Source organism: Camellia sinensis, chromosome 8 (assembly GCF_055761805.1).
Source record: "Camellia sinensis isolate YWXY chromosome 8, ASM5576180v1, whole genome shotgun sequence".
In the NCBI taxonomy this organism is placed as follows: domain Eukaryota; kingdom Viridiplantae; phylum Streptophyta; class Magnoliopsida; order Ericales; family Theaceae; genus Camellia; species Camellia sinensis.
Genome location: NC_138968.1, coordinates 191529866 through 191552850, shown reverse-complemented (window position 1 = coordinate 191552850; position 22985 = coordinate 191529866). Strand labels below are relative to the sequence as shown.

At 37.5% G+C, this 22985-nt stretch overlaps 1 protein-coding gene across 12 annotated transcripts; it reads right to left on the bottom strand.

Annotated features, from left to right (window-relative positions):
* Nucleotides 1–1309: 1309 nt before the first annotated feature.
* LOC114323589 (uncharacterized) lies at nt 1310–22630 on the bottom strand. Of its 12 annotated transcripts, none has more exons than XM_082884474.1 (6): nt 22424–22620; nt 20945–21255; nt 6743–6820; nt 4594–4672; nt 4427–4510; nt 2251–2550 (listed from the first exon to the last, which is right to left on the bottom strand). In XM_082884474.1, the coding sequence occupies exons 2-6, from the start codon at nt 20968–20970 to the stop codon at nt 2419–2421; spliced, it is 399 nt and encodes a 132-aa protein (XP_082740600.1). In that variant the 5' UTR covers nt 20971–21255; nt 22424–22620; the 3' UTR covers nt 2251–2418. The 12 variants fall into 12 exon arrangements, 7 of the variants coding, with proteins under 7 accessions (XP_028127022.1, XP_082740600.1, XP_028127016.1 ...); XM_028271215.2 differs by having other exon boundaries at nt 22299–22613; XM_028271221.2 differs by lacking the exons at nt 2251–2550; nt 4427–4510 and adding an exon at nt 1310–1791 and having other exon boundaries at nt 22299–22613.
* Nucleotides 22631–22985: the final 355 nt, after the last annotated feature.

Genomic DNA, 22985 nt, shown 5'->3' with positions numbered 1-22985 from the left:
TGTCTATTGCGTAGGCCGTGAATGGTAATAGCAATGATTTTTTTACGGTTTGCAATGCACGTCGTAAATAATAAAACTTTCTACGACGTGCATATGGCGTGCCGTTAATATATCAATTATTCACGACGCACATACATCAGTCGTGAAAAGTGAATACATTTCACGGTATACACAACGCCCGCCGTTAAAAGTATTATTTTTTTTACGCCAAAATAAAATTTGGGGCGCCAATCACCCAAAAAATATATATATATTAGAATTTTTTTTTCCCAAAATAACTATTTTGCCTCCGAACATCAGAAGGATTTCAATCTCTCTCTCTCTATCTCCTCTCTTGCTGCAGCTTTCACTCTATGTTTTTTGGGGTAACTGCAGGCTTCACTCTCTCTCACTCACTCTCTCGTTCTTTCATCCCTCTCTCTCTCTAGCAATCGGTGATCAGCCAGCGAGACAACCGGTGGTGATCGAATCAGGTTCGCCTTCGCAACACATTCAGTTAATCCAATTAATTCCAGATCGAGATCGTACGACCTCGCTCTCAAATTCGATCCGCCCAATTTCAAAGGTAATTTTACAGTTTTTTTCTTTTTTGGGTTTGATCTTGCAAAAGCTGGACCTTAAATCAGTGGAATATCGATCTTCATCAGTTTATTTATGGGTTTTCAATTATTAGGTGGAAAATAATTTATTTCCTTATAATTTTGTTTATAGGGTTTGCGGTTGTTTTTTAATTTATACTATTCCTGTTATTTTTAGGTAAATATTTAGCTTACGTTTGGTTGTGTTTTGTAAATGTGATTTGAGAGTATGAGTTGCATTTTGAGTTTGTAAGTTGTAAAATTATGATTTGAGTGTAAAAAATTTGTTTGGTTATGATTTTTAAATAGAGTGTTGAATTGTGTTTTGAAGATGTATTTTGAATTAAGTTTTAAAAATTTGATGTGACATGTGAAATATGAAAATTTGTTTGGTGATGTGTTTTGAAAATAATTTTCAAAACTTAATTCAACCAATAATTTATTATTAAACACACAACGCATTTATCGATATCTATATTTTTTATCAACAATAATAACCAAACTATTTTTAAAATACTGAAATTAAAAATTGATTTTTTTGTCAATTAAATTTTTTTTAGTAATTTTTTTGAATAATTTTTTTTTTCAAATAATTTTTTCATTTTAAAATAAACCTATATCAATTATTTTGTGTCAATTAATTTTTCTATCAATTTATTTTTTACGCCTGTACAAACATATTATAAAATACGTATTTAATTTTTTTTTTAAATTTTGTTAAAGTCAACAACTTTTGAGAATACATATTAATAAAAATTAACATAAATACACTAAGTTTAATATTTTAAAATACAAATCATAACGTAAATCTTACAAAACATTATCAATTTTTTTTCAGGTACGGGGTCTCTTTGTGCAAAGGTTCAAATAGTTCTAGGTTCAAACAGTTAAAAGCAGAGCAAGCTGGCCACAGGGGATGACCGGTAGGTCGACCGGCCGGATGACCCGGGGGACGACCGGTCGGGTGTCCCAGGTATCTCTTCGTGCAAAGGTTCAACAGTTCACAATTTAAAATACCAACAGATCTGAAATAAAAAAAACTCGTCTACAAATTCTCAGAAATCATTTGGGAACTGATTTCAATTTCTCTTCTCAGAAATCATTTGGGAACTGATTTCAATTTCTCTGAAATCATTTATACATAACAGATGAAGATTGATTTACCAGATTAATGGGCAAAAGGTTGAAACAGTTCAGGAAAATCAGAAAACATCTGAAACAAAAAAAAAAAAATAGTCAGCTACAAATTTAAACAAAAAGATTTGAGAACTAATTTCGACTCATCTGAAATCATTTGCACATAATAGATGAAGAATTTATTTACCAGATTAGTAGGAATTGAATAGTTATCGCAAAAAAGGAAAAAGACAGACACATTGAAATCGGAGAACTGAAGTACGAGATACCAAACAGATTTTCAAAATGTAATTTGAATTAACACGCGGAATCAATTTTTTAACGTCGTATCCAAACGTCATGCGCGAGCTCACGTGTTGAAAATTGATTTCAATTAACAACCAAGCAGAGCCTAAACCTCTCATTTGAACAAAATATCTTTCCTTTGAAAACATTAGTTCTTTAGTCAAATTTAGGTCACATGTAAAAAGAAATGTCGGCATGCCTGCCGAAAGTTTGGCAAAATATAACCACCCTGTCAAACATACAATCACTGTAACTATAAAGACAAGAAATTTACCCATAAAGCTGCTAGTACTACGTGCACTCGCTTTAGACAATAGGAAAGAAAAAAATGGTAATTTGGTGCACTCGCTTTAGACATAGGAAAGAAAAAAATGGTAATTTGGCACGGTGCAAGTAAAAATCTATCAACAGTTAACTATTACAAGCCCAAAGAGAGGGCCAACACATGCCCATGCAATCCAACAACAAAATAATGCCCAATGGCATTGATACAACTGTTGATCTTCACAAAAGAATCATAAACTCCAGCTTTAATCAAGGACTGGTGCATCTGAAACGTAAAAATAGGGTATGAGCTCCAACTAGTAGTTGAGACCGTCTAAAATTTCAAAACACTTTTACAGTGACATATGTGAGTGATCATGGATGTTTACATTATGTAGCTCCAAATCAGCATTTGTTATTGCAATGAATAAGACTACCATCATTTCCAAATCTTATTACCAATTTGTCACGCCTTACACCATTCCTCGAAATTTATTTCCCAAATCAAGTTTCATCATCAAAACCACCCAACACAATAACATTCACACAACACACACAACCAGGATTTGTGTCTTCCTTGGACTTTACTTTAGCACAATTTGAGTAAAATTCCGGCTTTATAGGTTTGCTAACTAGAGGGACTTGTAATCTCACTTGGCCAAGTTTTTGGATTTTCACCTTGAAACTTAAAATTCATAAGCACTTCATGAATAATTACATTATTTATATAGTTCAAAACCAAGATTGGATATAGCAATGAATAAGACTATTATCATTCTCAAATCTTATAACATGTTATTCATCAAATCGTACGTATTTAACGACTTTTTAAGGTGAGAAATCATATATTTAGCATGCTGACATTGTCTCAACTAGCCTAAAAAAATCAGACAGCACAGGTTGAGATTTTCATGAAATAGCACATGTAACTATAAAAATGCATAAAGAAAAGTAAAAAAATCGAAATTCCCAACCAAACCCAAATAGAGAAAAAATTCAGAAATCCCAATAGTGCCGAAAAGCAAATCTGTTCAGATGAACACGAAGCCCTTGCAATGATCTACAAGTTCTCTTTCACTTGAAAGTTGAATCCCCCTCCAAAATGCCAAATTTGTAGAGAGATGAGCGAAGGGCAGGGTTTGTGACGTGCTTTAGAGAGAGAAGGGAGAAGAAGGAATGAGGTGGAATGGTTTATTTTGGGACAACTGAAGGTGGAGTCCACAAATTCAATTTTGGGGCAAAATTCAAAATTTGCAGCAGGCACTCTGGTGGTGTTGTGTTGAGCATCAGCTTCAGGTACCATGTTTTCTTGTTAATTTTCAATTATCAGTATTCTGTTGCTGCTTCTTATGTCAGTATGGGTTTTGATCAGGTTTCAACTTTCTTGGATGTTTGATGGATTTTGGCTTTCCTATGTATATATTCCATCAACTTGAAGTAAAGGAATATTGTTGCTGAAACAAGTTGATGATTGCAACAGTAAAGTTGCTTTTTAAGGATTTTGTAAGTCCTAAGCCATGTCTTCATGTAAAAAGTTAAGGCCATTAAGGTTTTTTGTCACAAGTTGGGTTTTCGGGGCTTTCCATTTAGTTTACAATGCTTGACATCTGTATGTGGAGTTATAATCGGCTAATATATGTGCACGAAGCATTAGTACACTTCACACTGACTATACTGCCTTGAGTTCTACTGAATTAAATGGCTTTTATTGAAGGATTCAAGAGTGAGGAAGGCATCGCTGTCTCCTCTCATAACCCCTGCTATCCATCCTATCCTAAGCCAAAAGACTTGAGAGTTTCCACAACTGTATGTAGCTTAAACTGAGTTGTATTATGGTGTTTTCAGAAGTATTTACCACTTTAAAGTTTAAACAATTCCATGTATCTGTTAACATAGCTTATCCACTAGATCATGTCCTAATCCTGTACTTAATTGCATACTGACTATCATATGACATAGTCTATTTTTTGTTTCTTGGGGGTCTTTCAGTGAATTAGCCAAAAATATAAATTCATAATAAACAATTTGAATTTAAGTATGCAAAAAAGACAATTGTCCACATCAATAACTCGTATCAGCAAATAGCTTTAATAGATGTCACAATTACCATCATCAAGCAAACACAATATGTGACAATAAGGAAATCAAAGCACAACACATACCAATAATACACAGATAAAGAAAATGTGATGTATGCATAATGGACTCTGGCACACTACATTGGTTTGATGATTTGCGTTGGGTTGCTGTGCATCAAAGTAAACAGTTTTGGAAGAGAACCAAAAAAAATAAGGAACTAATTAATAAAAAGGATTGGCCATTTAAGTACCTTCTCCACAGGTTGCCCAGTGATCTCCGATGGTAATCTTGGAACAGGGGTTACTGCAGTGCTGACAGTTGAAGTAGCTCTACAAGTTAAAACACAAATGTAAGTCTACAGAAGCAAATAAAAGAAATACAAACCAACAGAGACGTTATGCAGATACATCCCTAATAGTTTACCTGAATTTCTCTTTTTTGTTTTACAGATACAAACAAAGGCACACTATCTATTGCAAGCAATTCAGTTCTTACAAGAATGTACTCAATATCATATACTGTTGCAGTTTGCAATTTAAGCCCAATGACACAAAACTTATTTTGATTGGTAACAAAATTGAGCACCCCACCAACCATTCCTCCAATCAATTTGGATTAAAAATTATTCACTAATTTCATATATTCCTCTAATCATTCCTCTTTTTACCCGAAAAAGAAAGACTAACACATCTACAAAAGACAAACATAAAACAATGTTAACCAATGCACCGCAAAAAGAATGGGGTGGCATGTGGGTAGTAAATAGGGTGTGCCATTATTGACAATTAAGTGTGATTTTCTTAAAATGACATTAAATTAAACCATAAAAACGAGAAGGAAAATGCTCGAAATTGTTTGGTCATACAGTTCCTAAAACATATAGCTAGGCATGTGGGCAAAGAGGGAAAATGACACTAATGAAAGACCAAATGGCACATGCTCGAAATTGTGTAAAATTTGGTGGATTGATGGAAACTGTCTTGGAATCAGGATCCTTCAATTCACCATGGACCTTGATCGATTTTGGGCAAATTCAATCGTTTAGGCCATCTATTTCACGATTTTGCCATTTTTAGAAAGTTTTGTTATGATTCGTCAATTACTTGGTCCATACGAATCCGATTTGACCATAGTTTTTTTTCAAAATATTTCTTTTCATTCTAGTATCAAATTTGGGTTTAGGGTTTAGGAAAAATTTTGCTATTTCAGTACTTTTTCTTATTTTCCTGTTAATTAAGACACTACCTAAATTGGTTCTTCCCTAGTATGATAGGGTTTCTTCTATTATAAATAATGATTGTACACCTTAAGCTTCTCAATTAATTAATAATATACAAATTTTCTTTGAGGATTGTCAGTATTTTTCTTATTATTATGATAATCTTTAGATTCAACAAAGTTATAAAAGAGTTGTGATTTTCTAGTTGCTTTACAGATGCAGACACATAAACTTCAAACACAAGGTATAACCAAATAGTAGACCAACACCACACAAATAATACTTACCACACCAGATGGTAGACCAAGGGCAGGGGCAGGGACAATAGGATCCCTTGGAAGAGGGAGTTGCATCCCCATCCTCTCACGATTATAAAATTTTTTATAATTAATCTATTAGGCAACAATAGATATAAATCAAAATGAGAAATTTTATATAAATATATATAATAATAATAATATATGGTAAACCTCACCATGAGTATATCAAATTCAGACAACCATTCATCCATAACCGGATACATGGCAGACAAATATTGGTTTTATAATAATAATATATGGTAAACCTCACCATGAGTATATCAAATTCGGACAACCATTCATCCATAACCGGATACATGGCAGACAAATATTGGCTTCCAACTCCTCTCTCATTTCTGACGTCCCGAGCGATTCTTAAATATCCATCATGCCCCCAATTTTTTCCCCACGAGTTTTGAATTATGAAAAATTTTCTTGAATTCTCTACCCCATAACCAACTATAACAATTGCATGGCAATAAAGTTTTTCACTAGGTTCTTCTCCTTCATATATAAAAGGGTTGTCCATACTAGCACATTTGAATTTCAAACCAACCATCATGGTTGCTAGTACTGGTTGGGTTGTCAATGCCAACAAAAGATACTCCTCATTACATTGGGGTATTCTGATGAACCCATCAATGGTTTGCTTTTTCGTCATATCATTACCATATCTCATCGTTACACCATATATCATGGCGTACTCATAGCAGTATTTAGGTAAACATCCCACAGCATGAGGTGTTGCACTTGGATGACATTCTATCAATTCTGACCAATTTAGCATTGATTCAACTCCTGCGACAATTCTAAACATAACTTCAACGGTGGTTGCCGTACTTAAAACATAGCATATTTGTAAACCTCTCTGATCTTTTTACCTCTGGCATGCATTGAATCCAACTGCAAAATGCAGGAACAACCCATTTTCCATCATCAACTTGCAGATGTATCCAATTCTGTATAAAAAAATAATAATAATAATTAAGCAAATAAATAAATAAACTATAAGTGTTATCGGACTATTGAAAACAAAATCTAACACAAAAAAAAACTTACCGCACCCAAGCTCCGATTCAATCCGTTGACGAGCTGTCAATCCATCGTTAAACTTAACAAATGCAGGTAACAAATTTCTTTGGGCTCTAACATCATTGTAATTGAACTTTTTGTCACATTGAACAAATTCCTTATGCATTATCTCAAAAATAGGAGTTTCCCACACTTTTGACATGTTTTACAAAAACAAGAAGAATGTTCCAGTTTCAAATGTTGATCAGGGAAGAAAACCAAAACCTCCGTATATGAGGACAAAATTCTTGAGGACAAAAACCTCCGTATCGCTACAGTACACGAGGGAAAAGGAGGATTTAAAGACAGGAATTGCCTTATGATTCGGGGGCCCAGAAAGAGTTAGTCGGGAGAGGCCCAATTAATCTCATTCAGTGGGTGGTCTGTACCCTAGAAGCAAGCTCACGTAATCGAAAATTGCAAAATGAATAAATAAATAAAATAACAACGTATAAAACATGTGATTTTTTTGAAGGGCAAATATTAAATTTAGAAAAATTATAATACAACCATTCACATCTACTAGGTGATCGCGGAATGGATTGAATCAGGTGACATTTCATTCATCATCCGTTCAAAATAGGCAGATTAGAGAAAAAATCAATCTGCATCCATCTACTAGTTTGGCGGATGTATATTGCACAGGCCATGCCAGTTGGCAGATGAATGCGATCAGTTTGGCGGTTTAAACCTTATAAATTTTAGACATTTTTTTGAATTATAATTTATAACTTTGAGAGAAAATGAGAGGCTATAGAAGATAATGAAAGTTGTAGGTAAAAAAGTCCAATTTTATTTTATTTTATTTATTTATTTATTTTAATTTGTCCTTTTCACAATAAAAATATGACATGAAAGATCTTAGATATTAAAATATTTTAACTTGGACATTTTATAAGATATAATCCATTTGTGGGACTTCTATCCAAAAATCTCAATAAGATAATATGCTTCTTGAATTTATTTTTATTTTTTTTTAGTTTCTTTATACAGAGATAGATGGATGACTTAAGTGGTGTTTAATAAAATTGAAAAAATAAAAATTAAGTGGTGAAAATTGAATGCTAAATTTTGTAAGCTAAGAATATGTTTGATAAAAATGTAAGTGTAGAATTAAAATAAATTATTTGATATGTACAATATTAAATTTAAATTTTTATATCTTTTAATTGTATATTGTGATAGTAAGTCGGTTGGTGGTGGTGATGGAAGTAGAGGCAACAATGGTAACTATAGTGCCAATGATAATGATTGTGAAAATAAGAAAATAGTGATTGCGGTGATAGTAAAGGTGTAATGTAATGAAGATAAAAGTGAGTTGGCGACAGTGGTGTAATGATGATGATTATTGGGATGATGGAATGATGATGTTGGTTATGGTAATATTTGTAGATGTTAGAGGTGATCATGGATCTGTTCAACCCACCAACCTAACCGACCGATCTAACCCAATTAATTTTAGGTGGATGCATGTCTTTCGGCCGGCAGATGCAGATAAAATATTTCAAAATCTGTGGACATGGTTCGGACGGCAGATCAATTATCCCGCACCCGTATGAACCCGATCCGATTGTAGATGAAGTTCAAAAAAAATAAAAAAGAAACTGCTAACAAATAACAACAAAGAATAGAAATAATACAGTATATATTTTTGTAAAAATAGAAAACATTACTTTGAAAATATACATACACGGTGCCATAGTTTATGATAGACAAATAATACATTTTTTTTTTTTCTTCAAATTACTAGTTATTATAGATTGTAAAAGTTATGAATTATAATTCAAAAAAATGTCTAAAATTTATAAGGTTTAAACCGCCAAACTGATCGCATTCATCTGCCAACCAGCATGGCCTGTGCAATATACATCCGCCAAACCGGTAGATGGATGCAGATTGATTTTTTTTTTTAATCTGCCTATTTTGAACGGATGATGAATGAAATGCCACCTGATTCAATCCATTCCGCGATCTTTACCAAGAATGGTGGAAAAAGATGCTCGCAATCTCTGTGACATTCGGAATGATGAAAGGCATGATACTCGCAACTGGAGGAACACTGAAGGATTTGGGAGTACAGGAAAAGCTGCCCTACAGTACAAAAATGAATAGCAGGATCTAAATAACTGTAAGATAAGCAAAGAACTATAGAAACTATAGAGAACTTACAGAAATTTTTATAACAGAGAGCGGAAGCTTACAAACTTTACAAGACTTGTGACTCGATTTCAAGTGTCAAGTGTAGTTTTTGGAACTTGTCTTGATGCTTGAAATATAGAACTTAAGACTCTATTTATAGACCTTAAGGGATAAGATTAGCATAAGATTGGGGATACGTGCCGAGTATTCATTGGACCTCATCGACGCACGATCGTGATCTTAGCAGAAACCTTATCGTTCTAGGACCAAAATATCTCTAATACGACACAAACAGGAGATAAGAGATAATATTCCTTCAGCTTTACCCAACAGTGGGTATTGATTGAAGGGGAACATTATCAACCAGGATACGACAGGTTCATAGCTCTGGTTCACACAACTGTATTGAAAGACACGCCAGATTATGACAGGTTCATAATTCAGGCAAATTATTTACAAAATATCTATAATAAGTTAAACTGATATTATTCCCACAGTTTTTCTCAGTTGCCTGAGTATTGATTAAAGAGGAATAATATGCTGACCGACACTATTATTGACAAACATGCTGACCGACACTATTATTGACAAACACTACTGATGGCTACTTGCTTCTGATAGCTACTAGACTATGCTCATCATGCCCACCACGTTCTTCCCATGGAATATGATCCACCTGTTTGATCTTATCAATAATGAAACATTCTCATCAGCATGACGAGATCAAATAATTCATTATCAATCTCATTCAGTTCACAGGTCTGTTGGTGTACTTCGGGCAGTATGTCTGAATAGTGGTTGTCACTGCAGGCGGCTCTGACGACAGCTTCAAGCTTAAGCTGTTGGATTTTTCGTAACTGTTGGATTGCAGTACTTTTGTAAATACTTTCTCTTGTCAATTCTGACGTGAGAGTTATGTGGCTTGCCTTGCAAGGTGAAGATAATCATTTAGAAACTTAATGATATCCTTCACATCCCGGCAGGAAAGTCGTTCAAGGTCACGATAAGCTTCTTCCTGCATCAGCGTTGATCCTTGGTAGGGATCTTCAAGAGTAAACACAGTTCTCATCTGAGAGATGATATTCTGTGTACCTTCATTCCCATCGCCTATGGCCACAAGGTTAGCATATTCATCTGCATACCTCATTCGCCATTGTGTCCAGATTAACTTCTCCGTTTCTCCAAGGAGATTTTCCATGAACAGAAGTTTATCCCGAACATCTGTAAATCCCTGAGAAGCAACATAGGACCTTGTAATTGATTCCCATCTCATGAAAACATCATCAAATTTTCCAAGAGATTGTGGAATAATAAACATCGCTCCGGTCTGCTGCATTGCGGACGGTAAATTCCACATTTCATTGTTTGCTCCTCGTCGGAAATTAGATCGTATTCCTGTATTTTGTAAATAATTTGTAAAGTTGAAATCGAGTCACAAGTCTTGTAAAGTTTGTAAGCTTCCGCTCTCTGTTATAAAAATTTCTGTAAGTTCTCTATAGTTTCTATAGTTCTTTGCTTATCTTACAGTTATTTAGATCCTGCTATTGGTATCAGAGCTGGTTAATATGGCTATTATAGCGTAAACACTTATCAGGGTAGTGAAGGCCTCTGTTGTTGAATGATTTATTCTGTCTTATTTAATGTTTAAACTATATTAGTATCCTGCCAGGGCAAAGGTAATCATATATTAACCAAGGCAAAGGCTATTGAACTTATCAAAATTATAAAAAGGTATAGCATGATTTCTGTATTTAATTCTCTAAAGGCAGTATAATCCTTGAAGTTAAGATTTAAGTAAAAGACACAGGCCCTATATCTGGCAGAGAGGAGTAAGTCCAGTGAAACCCTGTGGTGAACAAAAATTTAACTGGTAAGGACTACTTGGACCTTGAGATTTAAATATAGTCTATAGCGCTTCCTTTTGGTAAATTGATAATCTAGATAGCTCAGACTAGTTAATATATTCTTACTCAGACCAGTAGAAATGATATGACAAATATATGGGAACAAAACATTAGAGAATGGTATGATAAATCAGGAACTTCACGCCTGAACTACCTTGATCTTGCCTCAACTGAAAAGCCATCAACTAAAGAACTAGCTCATAATATTGCTGTAATCTACGATCGAGTCTGTCTCTCAAGCAAAGTAAACTTGAAAGAATTTAAGGACCAGCAAATTCAAATTCAGTCTCTAGAAGCGTCAGTTCAGCAGCTTGGTAAAAAGGTAGAGAAGCTTGAAAAAGGAATTAGTTCCTTAACTCAGGTTTTCCTTGAAAGACAATCGTGGAACAAAGGGAAACAGCAGCTAAAGTCGATAGAAGGGATTCTTCAACAGCTCAAAAGGGCACTTGTTGAATGAGTCAAAACGAACTGGTGTACCTTGAAGCTCTCAAAGCATCTGAAACAACTGAAGCACCAGGGATCGGCTTAACAACTTCCTCTGATAAGTTGTCCACACCATCAGGTGTAAAAACCCTGATACGGCAGAATAATACCATAATTGAACTTTGTTTAAGATTGTCAAAACAGGTTGAAGCACTTGAAGGGAGAATCCGAGCCTTGGAAGCCCAGAAGTCTCCAGCACTTTCAACCGACGATCTTGTAGCAAATATCGCAAAACTCTCTCTCGGACCAAAGGAGAAGCCAAAGGAAGGAAAGGGACTTCTCAGAGTTCATCGGGATCCAAACAAGTTGTTACAGGACGAGCTTGATAAACTCAGGCTTAAAAACTCCTAAATGGCCTCATCTTCGAGAACAAGAACGGTGACCTTGCCAAGAGTCACTAACCAGCCACGGCCAACAACAGCAACACCTGGAGCACCATTATTTGAAGATCAGATCCGAGAATATCGTCAGGACCAGCGACGAAACTATGTTTTGCAAAGAAGAGCAAGAAACGCACTTCAAAGGATACGAGGACGCCCCTCAACATCAAATACCTTGGAGCAGCAGATCTCTCCAGAAGTGCAACTACAATTATCTATGGCAGATCGAGCAAGTATAGCACCAGCTGAGGTGTTATACAGGACCAGACGAGATGATGCACATCATCGAGTCTATGTTCATAGATCTGAAGAAGCCGTACTCTGCGTAGGAGAAACGCAAGTTGAAAGGCCCTTCATCCAGGAAGAAAGTTATGAAGAACTACGAAGGAGCCATATGCAGTACATCCATCTCGGAGTTGTTCAAATCCGACTCCAAGTCCTACATCGGATAGAGCAAGGGAATCTTGCTGTTCTAGTTCTGCGGGATACAAGATGGACGGGAGACCAAGCAACTTTCGCATCTATGGAGGTTGATTTAACACGAGGAATACAGATGGTCTATATAGTTCCAAATACTATGATGACTATTGGAGATTTCTACAATCATGTGCAGATCGTAATTCAGACAAGAGGATACGAGAATTGGCAAGGAGGTGAAGCCAATTTATTAATTACTCGAGGATTAGTCGGAAGGTTATCCAACACTCCCAACGTTGGATTCGCATATGAAATTCAAGGAGTTACTGAATTTCTAACATCTCGAGGAGTCAAAGCAATCCCAGGAGAACAAGTTCCCACTGATGTCTTGCGAGGACGTAACTGGATTATTCGACCACCAGTCAGAAGGATACATCCTCAACAGCCTACAACAGCTGTCTCTCGAAATTTACCTGGAGGTAATTTCAGCCTGCGATTCGGGGACTATGTAGCCGCTCAACGTGCAGATCCAGTTCATTATGATGCCAATGATAATGAAATTATGCAATCTGACGATGACGCTCAGTCCATCCGGAACGAATCCCATAATCAACAAGAGACACTGTTATACCTTGAAGAGCAACCAAGCCAGAAGGAAGATCTCAATATTCATACGGATATTTGGGATACGCTTGGCCAACCTAGTGGCAAATATGATTATTTAGTCAAATATAATGCTCCTAGCCACTACTCTGGGAAAAGTTTTGAAAAAGAGCGTCAACAAATACTTGCAACTGGATGGGAATCAGATGATGATGATTATCCTCTGGGATATAGTTCCACATATATCCCTCATCCTGATGATGAAACAGACTATCCAGTTATCCAGCAACAAGAAGAGACACTGCTTTTCTTTGAAGAACAACCAAATGTTTTCAAAGAAACTCTTGAAGAAGCAAGCACGAGATATGCAGAGTTCCAAAGACGAACGGAAGGTGGTGAAAGGCGATCACCAGAAAAGCAAGAAAGGCGGCGGCCATATTCCGAACGAAGAAAGTGGAAACCACGACCTCAAACTTCTGAACCACATCCACAACAACATCGACACAGGCAAAGAATGTTGCCGACACCAGAAACTGATACTGATGCTGAATCATCTTATCCTCCCCAAGAACAGTCCAGGAAGCAAAGAAAAGACAAGAAGGAAAAGCCACTTTGTCGGACTTGCTATCCTATGAGCGAGTATGAAGGATTCGATGCTGTCCAATTCATCAAACTGGTACCACATGCAACCAGACCAATCCGAGCAACTGATGGAGCTGTTGGTTATGATCTAACATCAATAGCCATGTATGTTATTCCAGCCTATGGAAGAACATTAATCTCTACTGGTCTAGCCATGGAAATACCTTGTGGAATGTATGGACGTATTGCCTCAAGATCAGGACTTGCCTTACTACATGGCATCGATGTTGGCGCAGGAGTAATTGACCCTGATTACAGAGGGGAGATTAAGGTCCTTCTCTTTAATCATAATCAGGAGGAGTTTGAAGTTCGCGCCAGTGACAGAATTGCTCAGATCATCTTTGAGAAGGTTTCTTTACCAAGAATGGTGGAAAAAGATGCTCGCAATCTCTGTGACATTCGGAATGATGAAAGGCATGATACTCGCAACTGGAGGAACACTGAAGGATTTGGGAGTACAGGAAAAGCTGCCCTACAGTACAAAAATGACGATTCAGATGACTCTTTGGAGTATCATGATCCTTTGGGATATCAACATGATGAAGAAGAATCTGACTCTACTCTCAACATAGTAGCTATGATGGAAGAAGTGGACAGAAAGGCGGAAACTGAATATCCACAGATCGCAAAGATAAAGGCTTTAATTGAAAGACGACAACAGAAGCAGCCTCAATATCTTTTATTTTCATCATCAGCTGTAACCTCTCATTACAATCCTCCGCAGGATTCAATGATGGGTCCCCCAGGTTACCCACCAGCAACAGGACAAGGTCCTTCGATCAATATTCCTGAAAGACCTTCTTATACAGGAATACGATCTAATTTCCGACGAGGAGCAAACAATGAAATGTGGAATTTACCGTCCGCAATGCAGCAGACCGGAGCGATGTTTATTATTCCACAATCTCTTGGAAAATTTGATGATGTTTTCATGAGATGGGAATCAATTACAAGGTCCTATGTTGCTTCTCAGGGATTTACAGATGTTCGGGATAAACTTCTGTTCATGGAAAATCTCCTTGGAGAAACGGAGAAGTTAATCTGGACACAATGGCGAATGAGGTATGCAGATGAATATGCTAACCTTGTGGCCATAGGCGATGGGAATGAAGGTACACAGAATATCATCTCTCAGATGAGAACTGTGTTTACTCTTGAAGATCCCTACCAAGGATCAACGCTGATGCAGGAAGAAGCTTATCGTGACCTTGAACGACTTTCCTGCCGGGATGTGAAGGATATCATTAAGTTTCTAAATGATTATCTTCACCTTGCAACAAAGTCAGGTCGATTGTTCATCGGGGAAGAGTTATCCTCAAAACTTTGGTCAAAAATGCCAGGCGACCTTGGAGAAAGAATCAAGAAAGGATTTGCAGAACGACATGGTGCAAATACAATTGGCGTCGTTCCCCGAATTCTTTATGCTTACAAATATCTGGAAGCTGAATGCAAGAACGCGGCATTCCAGAAGTCACTTCGTAATCTGGACTTTTGCAGGGAAATCCCTATCCCTGGATACTACAAAGAACCAGAAAAGAAGTATGGTGTTCGAAAGGCTACCACTTACAAAGGCAAGCCACATAACTCTCACGTCAGAATTGACAAGAGAAAGTATTTACAAAAGTCAAAACATTGTAAATGCTACTTATGTGGAGAGGAAGGACATTATGCACGAGATTGCACGAAGGAGAAGAAAAATGTCAAGAGGGTAGCTGTGTTTGAAAATCTGAGTATTCCTGAAGATTATGATGTGATGTCTGTAGAACCAGGAGATGAGGACTCAGATGCAATCTACTCAGTATCAGAAGGGATTGATGATACTGAACAAATTGGAGGTGGTTTGACGGAAACCATATACATGCTTCGAGAAGCTGATAATGTTTATTGGCTTGGAAAGGAAGGAGGATATCGGGCTCAAGTTAAGGTCTCACCTGAGATCTACCACTGTCAACATGAATGGGATCAACAAAACCCATTACCAGAAGACAGGAGACCTGAATGCACCACATGCAGAAGAGATTTATCCTCATACTCGAAGGCTTTCTGCAACAAATGTAATGCCTTGACATGTGCTCTTTGTGCCAAGCATTACTTCAACCTCACTACGTTCATTACTCGGAAAGCTCCAATTCCCTACAACCAAAAGCCATTACTACAGGAGCAACAAGAGTACATTCGATGGTGTGAAGCTGAGATGAAAAGACTTCGGGAAGAAGCTATCCAGTACAAGACTGAACTTGAGGAACTCAAGTTAGTAATTCAGCTTCAGAATGATGAACGAGAGCTGAGACAGAAAGGAAAGTACAAGGAAGAAGAGATTCTGGAGCTTGAAAAAGAAGCTGAAGCCCATGTTCAATTTGAAGAAGGATCCTCAGAAAAGATTCTTGCTCTTAATGAAGTAAATGCAGGAGAAGAATATAGGGAGAAAAAGAAGAACATGCTCTACAATCTCACCGTGGAACTGGAGGTTCCAGGAGTACAGCGAATACAACTACGCGCAATCCTTGATACAGGTGCAACCACTTGCGTCGTAGATGCTGACTCTGTCCCAGAAGACGCCTTGGAGGAAAATACTTATACTGTTGAATTTAACGGTATAAATTCGAAGTCAAAGGCCAACAAAAAACTGAGAGGTGGAAAGATGTATATAGGGGACAATTGGTTTCGAATCCCTTATACATACAGTTTCCCATTCAAGCTTGGAGGAAGAATTCAGATGATTATCGGGTGCAACTTCATTCGAGCAATGTATGGAGGAGTACGAATTGAAGGAGATAATGTTACATTCTACAAGAATGTAATAACAATCCAAACCCGTCAATCAGTGAATCTCTTGGAGGAGCTTGAAGAAGAAGAGGATTTTACAGTGGATCATTATTATGAGCCTTCAACAGAATGGTTATTTCATTCCACTCATATTAGTCCTCATTTTGAGCGTCAGTTCGAAGAATTGATGATGCAGCTCAAAACCTGTGGAATCATAGGAGAAGACCCTATGAAATACTGGTCACACAATCAGATTACCTGCAAGTTAGATTTGAAGAATCCTGATTTCACAATCAATGATCGTCCGATGAAGCACATAACTCCGGCGATGAAGGAAAGCTTCAAAAGGCATATTGATCAGCTTCTACAATTGAAGGTAATCCGGCCAAGTAAAAGTCGACATCGTACCACAGCCTTCATAGTAAATTCTGGTACGTACATTGATCCAGTCACGAAAGAAGAAAAACGTGGCAAAGAGCGTATGGTGTGTAATTATAAAAGGCTAAATGATAATACACACAAGGATCAATACAGTCTACCTGGTATAAATACCATAATGGCAAAAATAGGCCATAGCCGTATTTATTCCAAGTTTGACTTAAAAAGTGGATTTCATCAGGTTGCAATGCACCCTGATTCAATTGACTGGACTGCTTTCTGGACACCCCTTGGGTTATATGAATGGCTAGTCATGCCATTTGGATTGAAGAACGCTCCAGCAGTCTTCCAGAGGAAAATGGATTTATGCTTCAAAGGCACTGAGGATTATATTGCCGTCTACATTGATGACATCCTGGTTTTCTCTCCGGATGAAAGAACTCATGCCAGGCATATAAAATCCATGATGGAAATTTGTAAGAAGAATGGGCTCATCCTTAGCCCAACAAAAATGAAAATTGCCAAAGCCCAAATAGATTTTCTTGGGTCAACAATTGGGGAAGGGAAGATAAAGCTACAACCACATATTATAACCAAAGTGGCCCAATTCCCAGAAGAAACGCTCAAAGAAACTAAAGGCCTTCGTTCATGGTTGGGCCTCCTCAATTATGCCAGGCAATATATTAAAGATTTGGGCCGTATGCTAAGCCCATTATATTCAAAGGTCAGCCCAAACGGAGAGAAGAGGCTGAATGCCCAAGATTGGGAACTGATCCATAAGATTAAGGCCAAGATCCAGAAGTTGCCTGATCTATCAATTCCTCCAGCACAATGCTCCATTATTCTTGAAACTGATGGATGCATGGAAGGGTGGGGAGGAATCTGTAAATGGAAGCTAGCTGCTAAAGACCCACGATCAACGGAACAGATTTGTGCATACGCCAACGGGAAGTTCAATCCGATCAAATCCACCATTGACGCTGAAATCTACGCATGCATGAATTCCTTGGAGTCTTTCAAGATTTATTATCTTGATAAGCAACAGCTCATTTTAAGAACTGATTGTCAAGCCATAATCAGTTTCTTCAATAAGACAGTGGACCATAAACCATCACGGTCTAGATGGATAGCATTTACAGACTACATTACTGGTCTAGGCATAGATGTTATATTAGAACACATCAATGGTTCTGATAACACTCTTGCTGATGCTCTATCCAGACTTGTTTATTCACTGTTTTCTATTACAGAATGGCCAACAGAGGTGGAGCAGGACGATATGGAGGTGCTAACCGGCCTGCAGCAGTTAGAAGAACTTATCCAGCCCTTCAAAGACATGAACGGATCATCCTTTCCCAGACAGAGCCATCAAGTCGCTGGATTGATCCTCAATTTCATCCCATTGTTGTACGATACCAGTCTCTCATGCAGCAAATTGAAGATAGGTTCACCTACGACTCAGGAATCCCCCTTGATGAAATGGCAGAGATCCAGGCCAGTCTCACCGAAGAAGAAGACAATGCCATCGAACAGGCAAGAACTGCAATCCAACAGTTACGAAAAATCCAACAGCTTAAGCTTGAAGCTGTCGTCAGAGCCGCCTGCAGTGACAACCACTATTCAGACATACTGCCCGAAGTACACCAACAGACCTGTGAACTGAATGAGATTGATAATGAATTATTTGATCTCGTCATGCTGATGAGAATGTTTCATTATTGATAAGATCAAACAGGTAGATCATATTCCATGGGAAGAACGTGGTGGGCATGATGAGCATAGTCTAGTAGCTATCAGAAGCAAGTAGCCATCAGTAGTGTTTGTCAATAATAGTGTCGGTCAGCATGTTTGTCAATAATAGTGTCGGTCAGCATATTATTCCTCTTTAATCAATACTCAGGCAACTGAGAAAAACTGTGGGAATAATATCAGTTTAACTTATTATAGATATTTTGTAAATAATTTGCCTGAATTATGAACCTGTCATAATCTGGCGTGTCTTTCAATACAGTTGTGTGAACCAGAGCTATGAACCTGTCATATCCTGGTTGATAATGTTCCCCTTCAATCAATACCCACTGTTGGGTAAAGCTGAAGGAATATTATCTCTTATCTCCTGTTTGTGTCGTATTAGAGATATTTTGGTCCTAGAACGATAAGGTTTCTGCTAAGATCGCGATCGTGCGTCGATGAGGTCCAATGAATACTCGGCACGTATCCCCAATCTTATGCTGATCTTATCCCTTAAGGTCTATAAATAGAGTCTTAAGTTCTATATTTCAAGCATCAAGACAAGTTCCAAAAACTACACTTGACACTTGAAATCGAGTCACAAGTCTTGTAAAGTTTGTAAGCTTCCGCTCTCTGTTATAAAAATTTCTGTAAGTTCTCTATAGTTTCTATAGTTCTTTGCTTATCTTACAGTTATTTAGATCCTGCTATTGACCTAGTAGATGTGAATGGTTGTATTATAATTTTTCTGATTTAATATTTGCCCTCCAAAAAAATCACATGTTTTATACGCTATTTTATTTATTTATTTATTTTGCGATTTTCGATTACGTGAGCTTGCTTCTAGGGTACGGACCACCCACCGAATGAGATTAATTGGGCCTCTCCCGACTAACTCTTTCTGGGCCCCCGAATCAGAAGGCAATTCCTGTCTTTAAATCCTCCTTTTCCCTCCTATACTGTAGCGATACGGAGGTTTTCGTCCTCAAGAATTTTGTCCTCATATACGGAGGTTTTGCTTTTCTTCCCCGATCAACATTTGAAACTGGAACATTCTTCTTGTTTCTGTAAAACATGTCAAAAGTGTAGGAAACTCCTATTTTTGAGATAATGCATAAGGAATTTGTTCAATGTGACAAAAAATTCAATTACAGTGATGTTAGAGCCCAAAGAAATTTGTTACCTGCATTTGTTAAGTTTAATGATGGATTGACAGCTCGTCAATGGATTGAATCGGAGCTTGGGGGTGCGGGTGCGGTAAGTTTTTTTGTGTTAGATTTTGTTTTCAATAGTCAGATAACACTTATAGTTTATTTATTTATTTGCTTAATTATTATTATTATTTTTTTTATACAGAATTGGATACATCTGCAAGTTGATGATGGAAAATGGGTTCCCGCATTCTGCAGTTGGATTCAATGCATGCCAGAGGTAAAAGATCAGAGAGGTTTACAAATATGCTATGTTTTAAGTACGGTAACCACCGTTGAAGTTATGTTTAGAATTGTCGCAGGAGTTGAATCAATGCTAAATTGGTCAAAATTGATAGAATGTCATACAAGTGCAACACCTCATGCTGTGAGATGTTTACCTGAATACTGCTACAGGTACGCCATGATATATGGTGTAACGATGAGATATGGATGAGATATGGTAATGATATGACGAAAGAGCAAACCATTGATGGGTTCATCAGAATACCCAATGTAATAAGGAGCATCTTTTGTTGGCATTGACAACCCAACCAGTACTAGCAACCATGATGGTTGGTCCAAAATTCAAATATGCTAGCATGGACAACCCTTTTATATATGAAGGAGAAGAACCTAGTGAAAAACTTTATTGCCATGCGATTGTTATAGTTGGTTATGGGGAAGAGAATTCAAGAAAATTTTTCATAATTCAAAACTCATGGGGAAAAAATTGGGGGCATGATGGATATTTAAAAATCGCTCGGGACGTCGAAAATGAGAGAAGAGTTGGAAGCCTATATTTGTCTGCCATGTATCCGGTTATGGATGAATGGTCGTCTAAATTTGATATACTCATGGTGAGGTTTACCATTTATTATTATTTTATATATTTATATAAAATTTCTCATTTTGATTTATATCTATTGTTACCTAACTGATTAATTATAAAAAATTTTATAATCGTGAGAGGATGGGGATGCAACTCCCTCTTCCAAGGGATCCTATTGTCCTTGTCCATGCCGATGCCCCTGGCCCTGGCCCTGCGCTTGGTCTACCATCTGGTGTGGTAAGTATTATTTGTGTGGTGTTGGTCTACTATTTGGCTATACCTTGGGTTTGAAGTTTATGTGTCCGCATCTGTAAAGCAACTAAAAAATCACAACTCTTATATAACTTTGTTGAATCTAAAGATTATCATAATAATAAGAAAAATAGTGACAATCCTCAAAGAAATTTTGTATATTATTAATTAACTGAGAAGCTTAAGGTGTACAATCATTATTTATAACAGAAGAAACCCTATCATACTAGGAAAGAACCAATTTAGGTAGTTTCTTAATTAACACAAAAACAAACAGGAAAATAAGAAAAAGTACCGAAATAGCAAAATTTTCTCCACCATATCCCCAGCCACCGTTGAGCTCTTTCCCACTGTATCCACCTCCACCGTCACTCACTATAGAACGCTCTCTCTATCGTCTCCACCACCACCGCAGCTGATCGCCTCCATAGTTCGTCACCAATGCCACCATGTTAAATCTACCACCGATAACCACCATCTTCCCCTTCGCCACCATAGTTCGTCTGCCTCCACCATCTCAGATCTGAGACTGATAACCTCAGATCTAAGATCAATCATCTCAAATCTACGTTCTCTCTCGCCTCTTCTTATTTTTCTCGCGATACTCTGTTTTTCAAATAGAAAAATTTTAACTTGGTTCAAGTAAATTCAAGATCGAAGATCTTAGATTTGAGATTAGAGACCTTAGATCTAAGATCAACTACAACAAATATGTGCTCTCTCTCTCTATATATATATATGTATACACACTAGTTGTCACATGTGCCTAAAGGCACTTGCGACATTCACATGCTGAAAAATATAGCACATCACATTAAAATTTTATTTGGTACAACTTGTATGTAAAAATGAGTTTGGTTAAACTTAGGGATGGCAACGGGGCGGGGACTACACTCCCCATCCCCGATCCCCGAAAGTGATATACTCCCCGTCCCCGCCCCCCGATCCCCGACGGGGACCCATAGCCCAGCCCCATCCCCGCCCCCAATCGGGGATCCCCGACCCCGAAAAATCCCCAGTGGTTTTTTTTTTTTTTTTGTGTGATCTGTAAAAATCTGTAAACATCCTAATCCTATTGAAATATATTTGTCAACATATTTGCCAATTAAAAAAATTCTATAAACATCAAATTCAAACACAGCAGCATCAATAAATCTGTCAAAATGGATCAAATTCAAACACAGCATCAAAATGGATCAAATTCAAACAGCAGCATCAATAATGGATCATGGAAGAGTAGTAATGGTGCAGCTGGAATAAATCTGTCAAATATTCAAATCAATAATACAGTTCAGCCTCAGGTAATTAATAATAACAGATATGTGCAAGATTCAACAAATCAAAGATTAATAATACAGTTCATGTGCAAGATTCAAATTAAAGATTATTAAAGATTCAAAACAGATATGTGCAAGATTCAAATTAAAGATTATTAAAGATTAAAAACCATATCATATATCTATATATATATATTTAAAATAAATAAATTTAGAGAGAAAAAAAAAAAAAAAAAACAGAGGTCGAAGAACAGAGATACTATGAAGAAAAAAAAAAATTCGAATCGAATCGAAGAACAGAGATACTATACACACACATATATATGTGTATGTAAACCCCCCCAATATCGAAATCCCGAGAGAGAGAGATACCCTTTGAAATCGACGGTGAGGGAGCATCCCCGAGGGAGGAGTGGCGGTGAGGGGCGAGGAGCCGTCGTGTGTGTGTGTGAGAGAGAGAGAGAGAGGGAGGGGGAGGCGAAGCTCTAAGTTCTAACCAGCAGCGGCGGTGAGGGAGGAGGATCGACAGTGAGGTACGAGCGGCGGTGATGGAGGATTGGCGGAGGATCGGCGCCGTCGGAGTGTGAAAGAGAGAGAGGAAGGCGAAACCCTAGATAGAGAGAGAGAGAGAGAGAGAGAGAGCAGAGCGGCTCTGTCTGTGTGTGTTGTGTGTGAGTGGTCTCAGCCAAAACCCTATACACACATGTTAATGTTATTATATATAGGCAGGGGCAAAATAATAAATTCACGTCGGGGCAGCTGGGCCGGGGAGGGGGAGCGGGCCCGGGGCCGGGGCCGGGGCCGAAACATGTATCCCCGTTCCCAGCCCGAATATCATCGAAAATTTAATTTTTAATACCATCTCCGACCCGTCGAGAGTATTTTTCAAGGAATAACCGTTTAATTCGGGGTCGGGAGATTAGGTCCCCGTTGAGCCGGGTACCAATCGCCATCTCTAATTAAACTTTAAAAGAATTTCATACCTTCCAAAGAATAAAACATAAATACATCACATTGGAACTTAAGCAAAAATTAAATAAATTATAATTAGCTTGTTTG